This window comes from Theobroma cacao, chromosome 5 (assembly GCF_000208745.1).
Source record: "Theobroma cacao cultivar B97-61/B2 chromosome 5, Criollo_cocoa_genome_V2, whole genome shotgun sequence".
In the NCBI taxonomy this organism is placed as follows: domain Eukaryota; kingdom Viridiplantae; phylum Streptophyta; class Magnoliopsida; order Malvales; family Malvaceae; genus Theobroma; species Theobroma cacao.
The window spans coordinates 32,498,435-32,517,137 of record NC_030854.1 but is presented as its reverse complement, the minus strand read 5'-3'; the positions used below and the strand labels follow the sequence as shown (position 1 = coordinate 32,517,137).

Genomic DNA, 18,703 nt, shown 5'->3' with positions numbered 1-18,703 from the left:
TTATCACTATTTCTCTTTCTGTGTGTGGAGAGATATAATTATATATCTAATACTATAATAATATATATATGCATGTTTTAACCTAATTAAATTGTTTAATTTAATTTTTATTCTTTTAATGGCAATTGATGTGTATATATATTTATATTTTTTAATTTTAATTTTTTAAATAAAAAATATATATTTTATATCGAACATATGATAAATACGTTGTTATTTAACCGTAACATATACATATTTGTTTATATATTACTGTCTATTCCAAGATCGAGTGATTAAGGGTCCAATATTTGTTAATTAACTAGAGAACAATTATGACTGATCAGAGTAGGCATTGACTACTAACTCAATTAGTTTGATCATTAGATTACATGAATTAAAAGAGTTAGATGGAGCCAAGACCTACTGCCATACCCTTGCATATTATTATTATTATTATTATTATCTAGAGAATTAAGGTACTTCAGTTGGTTAGCTTTCAACTTCTACAATGTTCTTACCATAGAAACCTAAAATTCAATCCCGGACCAGAAATCTAAATTATTAAAATTTTAAATTTTATCTAAAAAATTTTAGATTTAAGATTTAGAAAATTTGTGTAGTCTAAAATTAAATGAGTCTCTAATAATAAATAATAATAATTACAAATATTAGGTTAGGGTAGTCAATAGTCATGATTCCCAAAGTACATAAAAGAACAAGGTTAAAATGAGGGTACCAACCGCCCGATTTGACCTTTAATTAATCAAACTCAGCCTACGGTACATTAATCTGGGAATACTAACTTTCCAAGAGAGGTATGTATAGTTAAAATATAATAATTACATGGCGTAACAAGCAAAGCTGAGTTTCAGTTGCACATTGAAAAGAGACAACTTTTTTGTATGGTGGGGAAGATGACTAGCAACCAACAAAACTTTCCCCTTATTTTCTTATGGTTGGGATCAAATTGATTGGAGTTATAATTAGATTAAAAATTAGGTGGGACTTTACCTTTATGAAGTTGTAACCAAACCCTCTCCACCCTTTGGAATTATTGATTGGTTTCCATGTTCATCTGTGGGACTGACTGACTGACTGACTGAGCTATACTCTCTTGTATAGCTTTGTAAATTTGGTGAAGATTCTTTATCTCATGAAATTGAGTTAGCTAGTAAATTTAATTTGTGGGTATAAGCTAAAAACGATCTCTTTGCTGCATTTAAGAACCTTTTGGTTCATGTTATTGTGTCGTAGGCAATTATTGAAGGTTTAATTGATTGGGTCCACCAATCTTTCAAAGCTTGAAATACAATAATGCAAGTGTTAGTTATGATGTATTACTATTTTTTTCTAACTAAAAAAAACAAATAATTTATCAAAAATTAACAAAAAAAAGAAAAGAAATTTATTGTCAACAGTGGATAAAAAGGACAAATGAAGAAATTTGTAAAACGAGTTGTGTAAAAATCATTTTCTCTCTTATCAAAAGTCAATCATCAAAAATAACATTTATGCAAGAGATTAATAAAACGAGTTCGTAAAAATCAATTGTCGATCATGAAAGATGAAATTCAAAAATATCTTTAATAATTTTCTATAATTATCGATGACACGTTATTTCAACTACATGAAAAATTAAAAAAATTTTAAATCTAAAATTTAAGTCAAAATGATATAATTGTAGTTATGAATTTTATGGTACGTGTAATCTTCCAGAAAGAAAAATTTTTTCTTCAATTGGTCTGGAATTCCGAAATAATGATGAGCCAAGCCTTTGAAATGCTAAATTGTTAGTAGAAAATAGTTGAGGAGGAAGCTGGAAGGGACAATCCGTATAGTTAGTAAGCTTTCCCCATCTATGCTACGTGGTGGGTTTGCAAAGAGATAAAGAACAAGTGATTGGAATTGCAATTCATGTTTATTCCAAGAAGAGCCACGATGCTGTGCTGATGAAGTAAATGACAAATTTTAATGATTATTTGATAAGCCCAAATCACACGGTACGTTGGACGTCAACCCTGTTAGTTAAAAATTCACCTCGTTTGAAGCAATCCATTTCGAGAGAGTTGGGATATGATAGCTTCGGTTTAACTACAGCATTCTTTTAGTAGGGATCATGGATTTCAATTCGACTTTTTCATTTATATTTGGTATGTTGATAATATATATTAATTTATTAAAAAATATCAATTTATCATTAAATAAAATATTTAATTTTGATTTTTTTAATTTTTAATTGGTTTAGGCATATAAATATATATATTTATTAATTTTAAATTGTAAAATGAATAGGAATATAAATTTTTTTATATGTATGAGAAAGATTTCAACTATTTTAAGGAGGAGTAACAATTATTTTTATGATTTTCTCAATTTTTTCACAATCCATCATCCTAAAGTAATAAAAGATCAAAATTGTTTTTATGCATTTGTGGTCCACTTTGCTGGATTGTTGCTATTGTGCCCAAAATATTTTATTTAGACTTTCTTTCAAGTTTTTAAATTAAAATATAAATAAATGATAATAATTGAAGCTTTGACGTTCTACGATTTAATTTATCATTTAAAAAAAAACCTTAACAATTAAAGGGAATATATACGGAACTTCTATTTTTAAAAAAATTTTAAATAAAATCTGATATTTGGACTCTAGACAAACATAAAAGACAATTTTAACAATTGAAGAATAATTCCATCCATATATATATGTATGTATGCATGTAAAGGGATAGCTTTTGTTGAAGTTGAACCCACAACTTAAAACAAAGTGGACCAAAGAAAAATCTATGAAAAAAGCAAAATGTTGATGACTGATCTTAGCAATCACTTCACCTTAAAGCTGTGGTCCTTGCCAAATTTGAAGAAAAATTGCACAAGATATTATCTCTGTTTTCATCTTCTTTTTTTTAATTTATTTTTTTTCCTTTTATACTTAATGCTCTATCTTTCAACTGAATTCTCAATGTTTTCACTTACCTCAACCAAACCTCAATAAAAAACAAAATTAAGATACAAAATTAGGCCTGCCATTGCATAAAGGGTTGGGTGGGAGTACTTGAGTTCATTAGCTTCACTTTGTTGTTATTCTAAATTAAAATCACATGAGAGACAGGCAGATGGAGATTTTGCAAAGCTTTTTTCATGCATAATAAATAAATTAAAGGGTTTTGATTTAATGTAAGTTGGTTAGGATATTAATCCTCTGTGACAAGAATAGTGTTCCATTATCATGGGCCATGTGCTGGATTCCCCCAAAATCAATTGGTCTAATGGTTGTTGGGTCCACTTATTTTCTGCCAAATTAATGATCCCATTTTCTGTTCTCTTTTCTTTTTTTTTGTGTATTAATTTTATCAATTAATGATATAATAAAAACCATATAAGCTCCAAGTCAATGAACTGAACCCAGGCTATTTTCAATAAAAAATGTTATTATCTCATGTGAATTGGGAAGGGCTAGATAGCTAATCATTGTAGGATAAAAAGAAACTCAAATTAAAACTTAAATAAAAAAAACAAGAGCACCTATGACAAAGAAAAAAGGTGTACATTGTTTTTATCTTTATAAAATTTATCATTTTTTTAATTCATATAGTTGAGAATGAATGTTAAATATAAAATAATTCAAATTTAATTTAATGATTATTATTTTTTATTAAAAAAGTTAAGATTCAAAATTCGAATTCGTATTCCTTTTTTATCTCCTCATATATGAAAGGAAAAAAAAATGAATGTTAAATATAAAGATCTTAACCTTCTTATGTGTATTAAATAAAAGAAAGACAATATTCAACATCACTCATCATGAACTTTATTACTCAATTGTTATGCCACATGGTGATTTTCTTAAAGAAGAAGCATATGATTCCAGAACACATGATATCCATGCATGTCACTGCTCCAAAAATGGCAAAAGGAGAAAAGATTAAAAGGTAAAAGAAACTTTGATGCATGTGACAATGGCAATGAGGCTCATGAGTCATGACTCATGCCACCCCCCCCCCCCCCCCCCCTCTGTTGAACAGTGATGATTTCTTTTTAACATTTCTTTTCTCCTTTTTCTGCATTGAAATTAATTTTAAATTTAATATCTTACTACATGGCCTTTACCAAATGAAAGAAAGAAACTTTTGTTTAAAATTCTTTAATTTCCATACTTGTTAAAAAAAAAAAAACAAAAAGAGAGGACTAAAATGGCATTAGGTTATTGGAGCTAAAAGATTATGAATCTTATCTCATCATGGGAGACTTTGGGACCAAACTGTCTCCACTTTTTGTTCCTTATTTAATACTAATTGATAATTCCTTTCATGGGGATGTAGTGATGAAGAAGTGCATGTGTGTATGATCCTTTAGATTTGGCACAAAAAGAAAAAAAATACTAACTTAAATAAATTTAAATGATGATTATCTAGAAAAAAAAAAGGATTCTATAATTTGGACTCCCACCATTCCTACATTGTTGTTGCTTACCACTTATATATGTTAAGCCAAAAAGATAATACTTTGATCACTAAATTATTTGTTTAAACACTTTAAGTAAATGTTTGACATTTAGGCATAGGTACATACAAAAATTGTTTTTTTTTCCTAAAAAAATTAATTGAAATTTGATATATTGTATTTAATTATTATATTAAGATTGATAATTATCCAAGTCATTGTTAATTTTCATTAAAATTTAAAAGGTGAAAGCAAAACATGGTTTAGCCAACTAAGTAAATCTGATTAAAGATTATGGGAAATCTAGCATTTTGTCTTGTGCTTGCATCAGGCAAAAAACCAAATACTCCAAGTTGGTTCTTATAGTTGAACTGCCAGCCTAAGATAACTGCCAATAATCAGCTACTTTACAGAGAATATATGAATATATCTCAGACAGGTATTTGATATACAAAGACATAAGTTTTATGACTTTTTCTCTTTGCTATTAATTATGAATTTGAAGTTGCTGGGCAAACTACACAGAAAAGAAGAAGGGAAAAACAATCCACATGTTATGCCACATGGCATGTTTCAACTTTCTTCTCTTTGGTTCCCTTTGCCAGTGCCAGTAGCCATGTTTTCTTTGGACAGACTGAGAGGTCGTTTTAACCTTTCTGTATCCCTTGGGGGGAAATCTTTTTTTGGGTTTTTGAAGTTAAATTACAGTAAGAACCCTAATGTTATTTATTAAAAGAAAAAAAAAGAAAAAAAGAAGGGGGTGTTTTAGTTCAAATGATAGCCCACAAAACGCAATATAGTGAAGTTTATTGAAAATTGAAAGCATGGAGAATGCAATACCATAGATGGAGAACAATTGACTTTAGCCATAAAAGAATATATTATTAATGTGATCAAAGTTTTATTATATGTTACAAAAGAGAAAAGAGTGATACGTAAGATTTGAATCCCCTGGCAGATGAGTCCAAAACAACTGTCATTGCACATGGAGGTGGGATCAAAATGGCTGAGAAATGCAGAGGAACAAAAGGTAAGGATGTCAAGCCAAGACAAGATGTACTACCAGCCTATTGTGGAAAGCATGTTTGTTTACTCTTTGATTATTCCTTTGCCAGCCTCACCTCTTCCATATTGCACCTCTTCCCCCACACAAATAAGGCTTATCCTGAATAAGGCTGGCTACTGCTTCAAGGAATTAGTTTACATCCTTGTAAATGATTCCACTGCCTTCTGCATGTAGACCTTCCACCTTTTTCTTGTCAGGGCAAATCATTCTTGCTGTATTTCGACTGAGATGGGTTTTTCAAGTGACCTGTTTTCATGCAAAATTTGGCTTCTTCAACATATGTATCAGTCATTATGATTAGATAGATAGAACTCACATGGGATGAATGTTACTGGTTACCAGTTGATCCATTGAAGAAGACACAATGTGCCTTACAATAGAACCATCCGGATTTCTCTGTTCGAAGATTGAGATGAAAAGATAGTCATTAAGATGCGGACAGGGGAGTAACAATCCATACATGACCCCTTTTGTTGCCATCCCTAGTCAAGGAAAAGCTTAAGGAAACTGCGCGGCACCCATGACGACTCTTCCTAGAAGGCCTCTTAATCAAACAAAAAATGGGTGTAAAAACGACAAACTAATTGATCCTGGGTTAAAGTTGCTAGGTTGTTTACAGATAAACTAAAAAGAAAGCAGTAAGCAGGCTAACGAAGTAATAAGAGGGCCAACTCCACCAGCTACAGATGATCATGTACTCGATGAAGAATTATTCAGATCTTTTCATGCATATTTTGCAGCTAAGCTCAATAGTTGACAGCTTTACTTTTTCAGAAAACTTAATACAATTCATTGGGAAGCCAAGTGCTGCATCACCAAAATTTCAGAACTTTTCCTCTTTTTACTTTTTACATAAAAAGAGAATCTAACCTGTGCCGTGGAAAATTTACATTGTGGTACATTTAGGCCCGTGGCACACGCTGTCCTGCATCATTGACTATCACTTATTGGGCAGAGAACCACACATTTGCTAGATTTAGTGAAATTGAAGCTATACCAACCCCACAAAATAAATCCAGGAACCGAGAAAAAGGGACATAAATTAGATAGCCAATTCTCTCGTGATATATTAATGAAGGACAATACAAGGACAGTTACATTTATATCAAGAACAGAGGTATTCAGAAATATACAGATTTAATCTTCAGTGAAGATTCAGGTGATGAAGAGGGGTAGGGGAAATAACACATCAATCATCATCATAAGAGACATGGAAACTGGTAATGCAGCCTAAAGCCTCAGGGTCCTCAGCCCCACAGCAGTCATAGAACTTGGCAGCATACGGCGGATCATCAGGTCTCAATTCATAGTACCTTCAATCAATCCAAAGAGGTAAACAGTAACTAGAAAACATCTGCCCTTATGTCAGATAATTCAGGAAAATAGTAAAATGTGTTCAATTAACTTACAAGGAAACATTATGCCAAAAACAAGGGGAGATTTTCTAATCCGAATAATTTGGCTAACTACATAAACTTCATAAAACTTTATTGCTATAAGAGAGACATGCACATATGCAGGCACACTACAATATCTCCTCATGGCAAACAGTCTAGTATAGTCACCAACACAAGAAGTCAAGCACAATACCAAATTTTCTCATGGCAAACAATCCACATCTCTTTCTCGCTCAATCACATGTGAAATGTTTAGTCCAGTATATTTTCAATTGGAAAGGAGACACATGTACAAGCAAAGATATCTATTCTACAGTATGACACTGAATCACTTCTAGTCCATTATATATTCAATACAAAATATGAAGGCAAGATAACATTCTTCTTTATTGAGTAACCGTATTTTCGCATCAAATTTGAGACAAGCCCTTCTCCAATTGAACCTCAAAATCATTATCAGGGACTTCTAGACTAAAGACAGGAGACAGAGAAAGCTCTATCCTTGCCAAGCACCTATTCCTAAAACCAGGACTTCGATGGGAAGTTCTGACAACAACCTGTTAAAAATTACTTTTAGCTCACGTATACAGTTTTGAATTTCCATAGAGTCTCTCAACATTCATTTTTGAAAAAAAAATTATTTAATTCAGTATGATATAGTCAACATCTCCTCTTTTCTACTTCAGATATTAATCTCATTATAATCACTTCAAGCAATTAGCTCCACCATATTTAGTTCTGCAATCTCTCCCTCTCTACAATCACAGTCACACATATTGTAGAGTACCTCAACAACATGAAAGCAAGTTCAACTGCAATGCAAACTGTTACATTGATTCATTCTCATTACAGAACTGAGAAATGTAACTTTCTATAAAAGAGAGAGAGACAGAGAAAGAGAGAGGGAGAGAGAACATTTACCAAAATTGCGTCACAGAAGATTGTAGATTTGAATTTAAAAAAAAAAAAAGAAGAGGGAGACTGCATGAAACCTGAAAGCGTGTTTCATCACCAGCCATATTAAGTAAACATAAAAATATGTAGACATGGTCTTGCCAAAACTACAATCAGAAGTAGCAGGCTAGCAGCCGTGGGGATACACGAGATTAATGATTAGATTAAGAAAGCTGTCTGACATCCAAAGTTCTGAAAATGTCAGGGTGGACTCTTGGAGACATACGGAAAACACAATAGTTGAAGTAGCACTGATGAAGACCCATTTATTAACAAAAATCTTCAAGTCCTAGTGAAAGAGAGAATTGATCCTAGTATCCGTACAATCATTTAAAAACTTCACAAGCATGCTAGATGGCACCCTCTGGTAGTAGTTGTCTAAAGGTGGTCCATTAGTTTTTGCAACTATGGTGCTCTTGCTCATGTAGGTGAATGTGGTGGTAACTTTAGTCAGGATGTTTAAATGGTCGGACGGTATCAATCACCAAAAGGCAAAGCAAAATTTTGCTTAGAAGAAATACAAATCCAATCCATCCTAATCTAACATTTTGATAGCACGCTTACACTCTGTATGGAATGTAATGTACTAAGATGAACTTACTCATAAATGGCCAATGGAATTCATGAAAATAGTTAATAAACATAGTTGACTACACTATACTCATGTTACCATACAGCTTAGATATATCGCTTTTGCCAATCAGCTTGCTGATATCTTCTCTAAGGCACATCCACCAGGTTGTTTACATGACTTGGTTCCCAAACTCAACCCCGTTTCTATTTCACCATCTTGAGATAAAAAGGGCAAGTTAATGCATGTAAAAATTTTGTATAATTTGTAGTCAACCATCTGTCACACTAAACCAAAAAACACTGTTTTTGAGTTGGTTTGGCATAAAAGCGTCCCGCTCACTACCTCACTTTTCTTCTGGAAAGCATTACAGAATGGATACCTATGGATAGCTGCATGAAGTCTAAGGGGTTTATGCTAGCTTCAAAATGTCAATGTTGCAACTCGGAAGAAACCTTAATGCATGTACTATGGCAGAGCCCTCTGGCACAACAGATTTGGAATCACTTCTCACAATTCTTTCACATCTCAATCATTCAACCACAAAATATTTGGCAGGTAGTATAGGCATGGTTTCACACAGGGGACTATACAAAGCAGGGTCATATACGAACTTTGATTCCTATCTTCATCTGTTGGTTCTTATGGGTGGAATGGAATGATGCTAAATACAGGCAACTAGGCATGTATTCCCAATGTGTCATATGGAGAATTATGAAGCTGTTGACACAACTCCATAAAGGTAACCAAATGGAGAAATGGCAATGGAAAGGTGATTTGCAAATAGCAAAACTGTGGAACATAGAATTCCCAATCCATTATTCTAAGCCCCCATAGATAATTAGATGGATAAAGAAAACTGTGGAACATAGAATTCCCAATCCATTATTCTAAGCCCCCACAAATAATTAGATGGATAAAACCATGGTTCAATGAAACAAAACTGAATGTGGATGGGAGCTCTAAATATGGCCAGGATGCCACAGGCAGTGGAGTAGCACGTGACCACACAGGTGAACTCCCTTTTGGCTTTTCGGAACACTTTGGTCCCCATAACTCTCTCAAAGCTGAATTACTTGCAATTGAGAGAGGATTCAGTTTATGTAGTGCACATAATTCGCCGACTATTTGGATTGAGATGGATGCCAAAGTAATAGTCAATATGATAAAGGACAGCAGTACAGGTTCCCATGACATCTGGTATGTCTTAGTATCTGTCTGCAAATATTTGCATCGTGTTTTCTATAGGATTTCTCATCTTCATCGTGAAGGTAACCAAGCCACAGACTTTCTATCAAATAGAGGTTATTTACATGAAGGACGTAGAGTATTCAACCAAGCTGAAGGCCAATTAGAAGGTATGCTCAAGTTAGATAGAATTAATCTCCCATATGTCAGAAGCAAATATATGTAAGGGAGTAGTACTCCTTATTTATTTTTTGTTTTTAGCATATCATGAAAGAGTAGTATTATTTTCCTCATGCTTGAACAAAAGATCTATAAGGAAAATAATACCTCTATTAGGACGATTTATTTTTATTTTTACTTTAAAATTATTTCTTGTAAAAAGGGTTGTATTACTTTTCTTACACATCCATCATTATGCAAGGAAAGTAGTACCTCTTTTAGGAATTCTTTCCCATATGTCACAGGTAATTCTGGAGGTAAGGTTTATATCCCCGCCCTTATGTACTTAATTTTCATTTTAAGCAATAAAACATTAACAGCGTAGCTGGGCCCTGCGAGAATTTCCAACATAAAAAAACATATTTATTAACTTGCCTTATTTGTATTCAATTGTTAGTGGTAAGAACCTCACTCATGCAACAGACACAAAAAGCAGAAATCCTAAGGAAATCTAAAGTAACTGAAAAACTAACCTACTCCTTCAATTGATTTATCAAAAACAAAGGAAATGATGGTGCTTGCTTACTAAGGACTTCGACTTAAAAGGTTCCTCATTAGACTGAGCTGAGTTCAATCATCATCCTACAATTTGTTGATTCTCATTTTTTAGAACCAATTCAAGCTCGGAAAGCTTGAAAGCAATCAATTGACAATTTATAGCCTAATTTCCAATAATATTTTTGATGAATTTTAAATAAAAATTTAGTAACAAAGCTAAAAGTAAAAAAAAACTACACAATAGATAAAGAAGGGAGAAGTCATCAGTATTTAGCAGCAACTTTCATTCAAAAGAATCAAAAGGGAATACAAAATCATGAAAATAAGGAAATGGGTATGAATCATTTCTCAAGTACAAGCAGATAACAATTCAATTAAATAACATATAAATTATAAAAAGCATTCAAATTAGGCAAAAGGGTATCCAAAATCACCCCCACGCCCCCAGAAATTTTATTTTTTCTTTTAAAAGTGCAGTTCAAGCAGAAAGACTCGATTATAAACACAAAGAAAGACATATAGAAAGAGAGAAAGAAGCGGGACTGGGAGGTACCTCTTTTGGTCGTCATGACGACGACAAACAAAGAAAGAAGGGTGGAAACGGCAAGAAGCGGAAGTGTTAGAAGACGCAGTGTAGCTCTGCTTGCATCTCTTGCATATCTTTTCTGCTTCTTTTTCCATGTCTCTCTTCGTCTCTTCCATGGCCACGGCCTCTCTCTGCTTTACTTTTTCCCGGACTTGTATTTTTGTATCTGTGTGTCTCGGGCCCTCGGCCCACAGATTTTTATGTTTATTCTTTTTGCAATCCTTCTCTAAAATAGAAACCCGTCCTTCTTTTTTTTTTTAATAATTTTTACGTTTTTAATATAAAATAATATTTTAACAAAATAAATTATTAAATTATTTTTTACAAATTAAAAAGTAAAATTTGAACTTAACTCTTTGTAACAAAGATAAAATATATCTCACTATTAAATCAAATTATCAAGTGCAAACTCATTTAAATTTTCAAATCAATATGATGTTTGCATGTTTTTAAGTTATCTAAAATCAATATATTGAAAAAATTAGACCTAACATGTATTTGATAATCTCAATTATTATCTCTTTTTTTATTTATATATCATACTTTTAGTATATGTACATAAATATTTACGTGTAAATCCTCTTTTATCTTCATTAAAAAAAGCATTAAAATATAATTCATCACATGCATTAGGTTTTTATTCATTCAATTTTCTTGTTTTTTTAGGAATTATAACCCTTAAAACAACAAAATATCAAGTAGAAGGCATTTAAGAATTAAAGAAGTTATTCTGGAGAAAAACTAAATATATATAAACATGGATCACCCAACCAAAACAAATTACAAACCAAATTTTGAATCCAAAGGCAATACATCAAGCCAACAAATAGAGAGTAGGGATTACATGAACAATCCAAAGCAAAGGAATTTAAGTACATAAACAAACATCAAATGTATATGTCCATAACATAAGTAGGGAGATAAAATACAAGCCAACAAGTAGGAGAAATGAGAAGCCAAGCCCAAGCACACCCCCTCCACTCTATTTCAGGGATTACAGCAACTGCACTTCCATCCAGTCCCAATACCAATAAAATGGAGATATGCCCTGCCACCCATTCACAAGCCAAATTAGGAAATTTCTCAAAATTAAATGTAACTTTTTCCAATTACTCTCACAAAAGAATGTTACTTTTTTTAACTTTTACCAGCTACTATTTGCTTCCATGGTTTTTTCATAAAATAACAGTGTCAAGGAAGTACTAGGCTACTAGCTAGTAAAAACTTCAATTAATATATTTCGATGAAAAATTAAAAGCAATACCCTTAAAAAAGCTATTAAAACATGATAAATGTGAACATATTCTTTTTTTTTTATTATTCTGGGGAAGGGGGAATACTAATATCTTTTATTATTTAAAAATGAATATATATATATATTTAAGTTTTGAAAGTATATTTCGTGCTTCTTTCTTATAAAATGAAAACAATAAATAATAAAAGACCAACAACCACAAAAACAAATTCAAATGAAAATAAACACCGTCACAGCTTAAAGATTTTGTTTTTTTTTTGTCTTTTTGACTAGGAAAAGAATATTCGCACTCTCAACTTTTTAGTTAAAGGATAAATATGCTTCCTATTGATCCAATTGTTTAGATATTTAATTTTGTTTTAGTTTCTTGTGAAATAATAGTGATATTGACACCTACGCATGTAATAACGTAATCACTACTACTAAGCTGATCATACTAACTAGTTATGAATCTTAAATGAGATTTATAGACTAACAATACTGGCCCAAAATATAGAAGTTTTGTACAAAAAAAAATTGTAAAATTTAGAAGTTTTAAAAGTTTAAAAGCATATGGGATTGCTTCGTAACTCAAGTACATCGTGAAGTCAATCAATATGTAAATTGGATGGCAACACACCATGGTAATCTTTCATTGGGCTTACATGTTTTTGATAAGCCCCCATCTAGTATTCTTACTCTTTTATTTGGAGATATGTTTGGTGTTATTTGATTAAGGATAAGGTAGTTTTGATTTAAATTAATATATTTCTTTTTTTATAACAAAAAAAAAACACTTTTATATATCATCTATCTGACATGTTCTAGAAAAAAAAAATGCCGTAAGTAAGTATTATTTACTCCATTTTCCATTTTATTGTTATTTCCTCTTACATTTCAAATAAAAAATATGAAACGGGGGAGAGCAAATTGCAAAAATGAAAACGAAGGAAGAAGAGAGAGAAATATTAGGCCTTACCGAATCATGGGGCTGATGATTGTTTAGATGAAACTTCATCACCGTCCAGATATATACGAGAGACATGAGCAATGTTGGGCCAATCCTCTCCGCCTTCCGGTTCGCATCTTTCACTCAAAACAGGACATTCTTCAATCGTCAAATGTTTGAGGCGCTGCATCTTTTCTGGCAGAGTTGATAATTTTGGGCAATCCATAATCTCAAGCTTTTCAAGTGATGTGAGATTGTGCCACTCTGATAAGGTTGTGAGGTTCTCACATTCTGCAATAAATAGGCACTTTAAAGTGTTGGCAGATCGTTGTAGAAGCCACTGGGGTAGAGCCTCCAGCTTTGGTAACGGTCCAAGGATCACTAATTTTAGAAGACACAAACTACTACCCACGAGGTAGTCTTGATTATCATCTTCTTTCTCTTTGAATCCCAGTGTCATATTCAGATCAAGCTTTACACAATCCCCAATTACTAGAGTATGTAATGCAGTTAGATATTTCAAACCGTACGGCAGTGATATCAAGTTTCGGCAACCAGATATACCTAGTAATTGAAGTGATGTGAGGTTCTCAATCCCTTCAAACAAATATTCCAGATTTTTACAGTCTTGGATAAACAAATATCGAAGAGATTTCAAGCATTCTAATCCACGTAGAAGCTTTTGTTTTGTAGTTATTGTCAAAGCTCTAAGACTGGTTAAGTATCCCATATCTCTAGGCAACTCTTCAAGTTTGTCACAACCATCAAGATATAGGGTTTGCAAATTTTGCAACTTACAGATGGAGTTCGGAAGTTTCTTGATGCTGTGATTGTTGGTTAGGTCGAGATACCTTAAATGCTTCAAATCCCCAATCCTTTTGGGTAATACCTCGAGATTAGATCTTTTGAAATCAAGCACCCGTAAATGTTGGAACCTCTTGAGGCATGCTTCAATAAAGGATTTGTTGCTAGGACCTATGTTCGTATCTGTACACCTAAATGAGCGCCAATGTCTTACTTTATTAAGTAATTTGAAGTCACCTTCTTCAGGAGAATCACAGTTAGTAAGGCACAAATGTCGAACTCCTTGGGCAATATTTTGCTCGGAAGGATTTATTGTACAACACTCATTTTTTGCTACTGATAGTGCAAGATCATGTAAAAGATCATGCATTTTAAATGCAATAAAATCAAGGCCATACTCATAATCTTGGAAAAAACACCTTGACAGTAGATCGTTCAAATACTGCCTCCCAATATCCTCCAGATCTTCATTTTTTTTGGAGGGCCGAATAAGACCATGAGCCATCCAAAATTGAACTGTGTCGACTTCATCAAATCCATAATCCTTTGGAAAGAGTGAACAATAAGCAAAACATTGCTTTAGATGAGGAGGCAGTTGATCATAACTTAGTTTTAAAACAGAAAATATTTCATTTTCTTTTTCCATTAATTCCCACATCTCACTATCTTTCAATCGATTCCACTCACCTTCTGAAAATTTGGAGAAAAGTAAACTCCCCAATGTCTTCACAACCAAAGGAACCCCTTTGCATTTTCTAACAATTTCTTCCCCAATTTTTACAAGGTTCGGATGTCGCTTCTCTTCTCCTCCCTTGAATGCAAATTTGAGAAACAAAGATAAAGATTGGTCATAAGGAAGACCTTCCAAATTGTGCGGAGGGATTGTGCCGACCATCTTTCCAACTTGGTTACTGCGAGTGGTGACCACAATTTTGCTTCCGTTAGCTCCTCCCACTAACAATTGTTTCAGTTCTTGCCATTTTCTATTATCCTCATTCCACACATCATCTAAAATGAGTAAATACTTTTTACCATTCAAACAATGACGTAAAACCCTCTGTAATTGCTCCAAATCCATGTTACCAAGGTCTCCATCACCCTCCTTTCCAGCTTTAATAATTTTCAGAACTAATCGTTTCAGATCAAAATCATCTGAAACACACACCCACATTGTCAACCCAAAATGCCCATCTACCCTTCCATCATTGAACACCAATTTCGCAAGGGCGGTCTTCCCAAGACCTCCGATTCCAACTATGGGAAGGACGGAAATGTCTTCCTCATCAGCTGGATCTTGCATTAACATTTTTATGATTCTCTCTTTCTCTTCATCTCTGCCAATGACCTCCGATGCCTGCACAAAGGAGTGGGTCTCCCTGTCCAAGCGCACCACATGCCCAGGGCCATCATGTCTCTCAATGAGATGAAAATCTTTTTTCAAAGCAGCAATCTCAACGAATCTCTCAGTAACTTTTTTAATCTTATGTGCCAACTTAAACCGAAAAGCAAGTGGGTTTGAGCTTGAAAAGAAATGACTTACCTTCTTTCTGATGCTCCTCTGTTTCACAACTTGCTTCCGCAGTGCTTCGATTTCAAATTCATCCAACACATCATCTGCATCATAACAGGCATCCCTAAGCTCTTGAAGCCAAACCCGCAGCTGATTGTCATGAGCCTGTTTTTCTTCAGCATCTAAAAGCACGGCTTTGATGGTAGTTAAGGTCGTCTTAAGCTTTGCAAGGTCACTCTGGACACCCCAAGCTAGGCGAATTTCTTGATATGCAATATTGGCTAGTTTTGAAAGGACATTTTCAGCAATGTTAAATGCGAAGGATTCAGCCATTATTGGAGGGGGGAAATTGTGCTATGCCTTCTGCTGATGAGGTTTATTGATAGAATTAAACAAGGAAGTGTAAAAGAAAGAAAGAAACTGTTGGAGAGGAAGAGAATTTCTACGAAATGATGTCTGTTTCAGCCCACCATTTTCGACCAATAATGCAGGTCGAACACAAAGGAACGAAGCAGCTAGGAAAAGAGAAAGGAAGTGAGAAAGATGCAAGGAAAATTAGACGTTGACCTCGAAAAGAGAACGGAGCAATTGGGTGTGGTCCTGCCACGTGCAAACTCATGTTAATTAAATAGTGAAATATATTTTCAGAAAAATTAAATACTAAAATACAACAATTTGCCATACAACTTGCATCGTTGCAATAAAAAAGGGGAGGACTTCTGTGCTATCAAGCTGTGTTTGGGATTTGATGGGCCAAAACTATAATGGGCTTCAATCAATAAAAATGGATTAGTTGTTTTAAATGCATGCAAAATAGGAGTTCAAATGAATTAATAAAAAAATGATAACGTAATTAGTAAGTTTAAATGAAACATCATCATTATTCTAGACAATGTTCATAAGTATTTGCTCAAAAGTTTGTGGTGTCAAAAGTTCTATTTGAAACATATCAAAACAAGTATTAAGTATGCAAGAGATGTACTATTTAGTTGAGTATCAGTAAACTCATAGTTCAGTATCTAATTATTGAAAATCTTTTCTTTCCTAAGAATAATTACTATGTATTTGTTTTGGGTCACATCCTTGACATATGATTAACAATCAAAAACATGTTAATGAACTTTTGTAGAGAATTCAAATAAGAAAAATACTTCAAATATTCTTCCAAATTTATTGGTTAAAACAGCACATTTAAAATTGTAAAATAAGTGAATAATTGTAAAAACAGAAGTTCATCCAGTTGTCTAAATCAGAATTGCTGAAGAGTCTGATTGATCTTATTGTTGTTACTCACCTTGTCAAAGTAATCGATGAGCTTGGTTTTATTTTTATTTTATTTTTTACTTTATTCGCGACTTAAAATTTATTATTTGATTTATGAATATAACGCTCAAATGATATATTTATAAAATGCATAATATAAATATCAATAAATATTATTTTTTATTATCTATTATATTAGTGTAACTTGAAATTCTCTCACCTAAAGAATTACGCATAAAAGCTTGCCTTTGCAAGCATCAAACAAATCTCATTAGATAATTATTTGTGAATAAATTTTTTTTATTTAATATAGACCCTATTTATTAAAAAAAAGTCATTTTATCAAGAACGTCCATTAAACCCTCTCATTATATTGATGGGTCTCCTTGTCCAAGCGTACAACATGCCTAGGGCCATCATGTCTCTCGATGGGATGAAAATTATTTTTCAAGGCAGCAATCTCAACGAATCTCTCAGTAACTTTTTTAATCTTTGCATCATAAAAGGCAATAATGCAGGTCGCGACCGCAAAGGAAAGAAGCAGTTGGGAGAAGAGAAAGAAAGTGAGAGAAAGATGCAAGGAAAATTAGACGTTCACTTGGAAAAGAACAGAGCAGAGAGAGAAAGATGCAAGGAAAATTAGACGTTGACTTCGAAAAGAACAGAGCACTTGGGGTTGTGTTTCCAAGTGCAAACCTCACATTAAGTAAATACTAAAAAACAACAATTTGCTATACAACTTGCGTCAAATTAATAAAAAATGAAATGAATTTTGTGCTACCAAGCTGTGTTTGGATTTGATGGGCCAAAACTTTAATGAGCTTCAATCAATAAAAATGGATTAATTGTTCTAAATGCATCATAAGTGGGAGTTCAAATGAATCAATAAAAAAAAGAAAATGTAATTAGTAAGTTTAAATGGAAATATCATCATTATTCTAGACAATATATGTAAGTATTTGCTGAAGAGTTTGTGGTGTCAAGTTCTATTTGAAACCTATCAAAGGAAATATCAAGTATGTAAGAGATCCACTGTTTACTTCAATACCTAATTAATGAAAATATTTTCTTTTATATTAACAATTAGAGTAAAATATCCTTTTATCTTTAAGTTTTAATTAAAATTTTAAATAAATTTATTAATTTTTGAAATAGACACTCCACTTAAAAAATATAAACATCATTAACAGAGATTATAAAAAAACTAAAATACTTTTTTTTAATTTAAAAAAATAAAAAATAAGGAACATTTATCGGTGCTCCCCAGGAAAAGGGAGCACCGACTGGTGCTACCCAAGAGAGGGGAGCTCTCTTGGGGAGCACTAGATCATTGCTCTCCTATTTTTTTTAAATTAATAAAAAATTAATAAAAAATAAAATTATTATTTTAATATTACCATTTTATTAAATTAATAATTAACTAATAACAGGACTTATGTGATTTTTTTTATAATGAATTATCCATTTCGAAAATTAAAAGATTTGATTAGAATTTCAATTAAAACTTAAAAGAATAAAGTATTTTATTCTAATAATTACTATATATTTGTTTTTGGTCACATCCGTAACATATGATTAACAATCAAAAGCATGTAAATGAATATCTTTAAAGAATTCAAATAAGAAAAATGCTTGAAATATTTTTCCAATTTACTAGTTAAAACAGCGAAATTAAAATCGTTGAATGAGTGAATAACTATAAAAGTAGAAGATCATCCAACTTTCTAAATCATAATTAGTAAAGAGCTGCTTGATCACTTTGCTGTTACTGCTGCTATGCATCCATGAATTAGATAGAAAATCTCTCTTCCTTCCTCACCTTGTCAAAGCAATCGGTGAGCTTGGCTGTCTACATGACAAGGGGGAGGAAAGGAAGAGAATTTCAGTGAAATGATATTTGTTGCCACTGACTGACGCAAATAGAATTCAGATTGATCCAAATGGAAGAAGCAGCTGCGAAATGAGAAGGAAGCTTGAGAAGGACGCGATGAAGACTAATCACACGTTGAGCTAAGTAACTCTGGCGACAGCTTCCTAAT

The 18,703-nt window shown here is 32.7% G+C and overlaps 2 protein-coding genes across 2 annotated transcripts; both read right to left on the bottom strand.

Moving 5' to 3' along the window:
• Positions 6,504–11,045, bottom strand: LOC18599565. The gene is made up of 2 exons (XM_007029584.2): positions 10,872–11,045; positions 6,504–6,804 (listed from the first exon to the last, which is right to left on the bottom strand). The coding sequence occupies exons 1-2, from the start codon at positions 11,018–11,020 to the stop codon at positions 6,681–6,683; spliced, it is 273 nt and encodes a 90-aa protein (XP_007029646.2). The 5' UTR covers positions 11,021–11,045; the 3' UTR covers positions 6,504–6,680.
• Positions 11,667–15,973, bottom strand: LOC18599567 (putative disease resistance protein RGA1). Its single transcript, XM_007029586.2, has 2 exons — positions 13,118–15,973; positions 11,667–11,952 (listed from the first exon to the last, which is right to left on the bottom strand). The coding sequence occupies exon 1, from the start codon at positions 15,732–15,734 to the stop codon at positions 13,122–13,124; it is 2,613 nt and encodes an 870-aa protein (XP_007029648.2). The 5' UTR covers positions 15,735–15,973; the 3' UTR covers positions 11,667–11,952; positions 13,118–13,121.

Excerpts from the sequence above, each read along its gene's own strand:
- LOC18599565 (XM_007029584.2), bottom strand. The coding sequence starts at position 11,020 with ATGGAAGAGACGAAGAGAGACATGGAAAAAGAAGCAGAAAAGATATGC. Across the intron at positions 6,805-10,871 it reads CGTCATGACGACCAAAAGAG|GTACTATGAATTGAGACCTG; the intron begins GTACCTCCCAGT and ends GATTGATTGAAG.
- LOC18599567 (XM_007029586.2), bottom strand. The coding sequence starts at position 15,734 with ATGGCTGAATCCTTCGCATTTAACATTGCTGAAAATGTCCTTTCAAAA.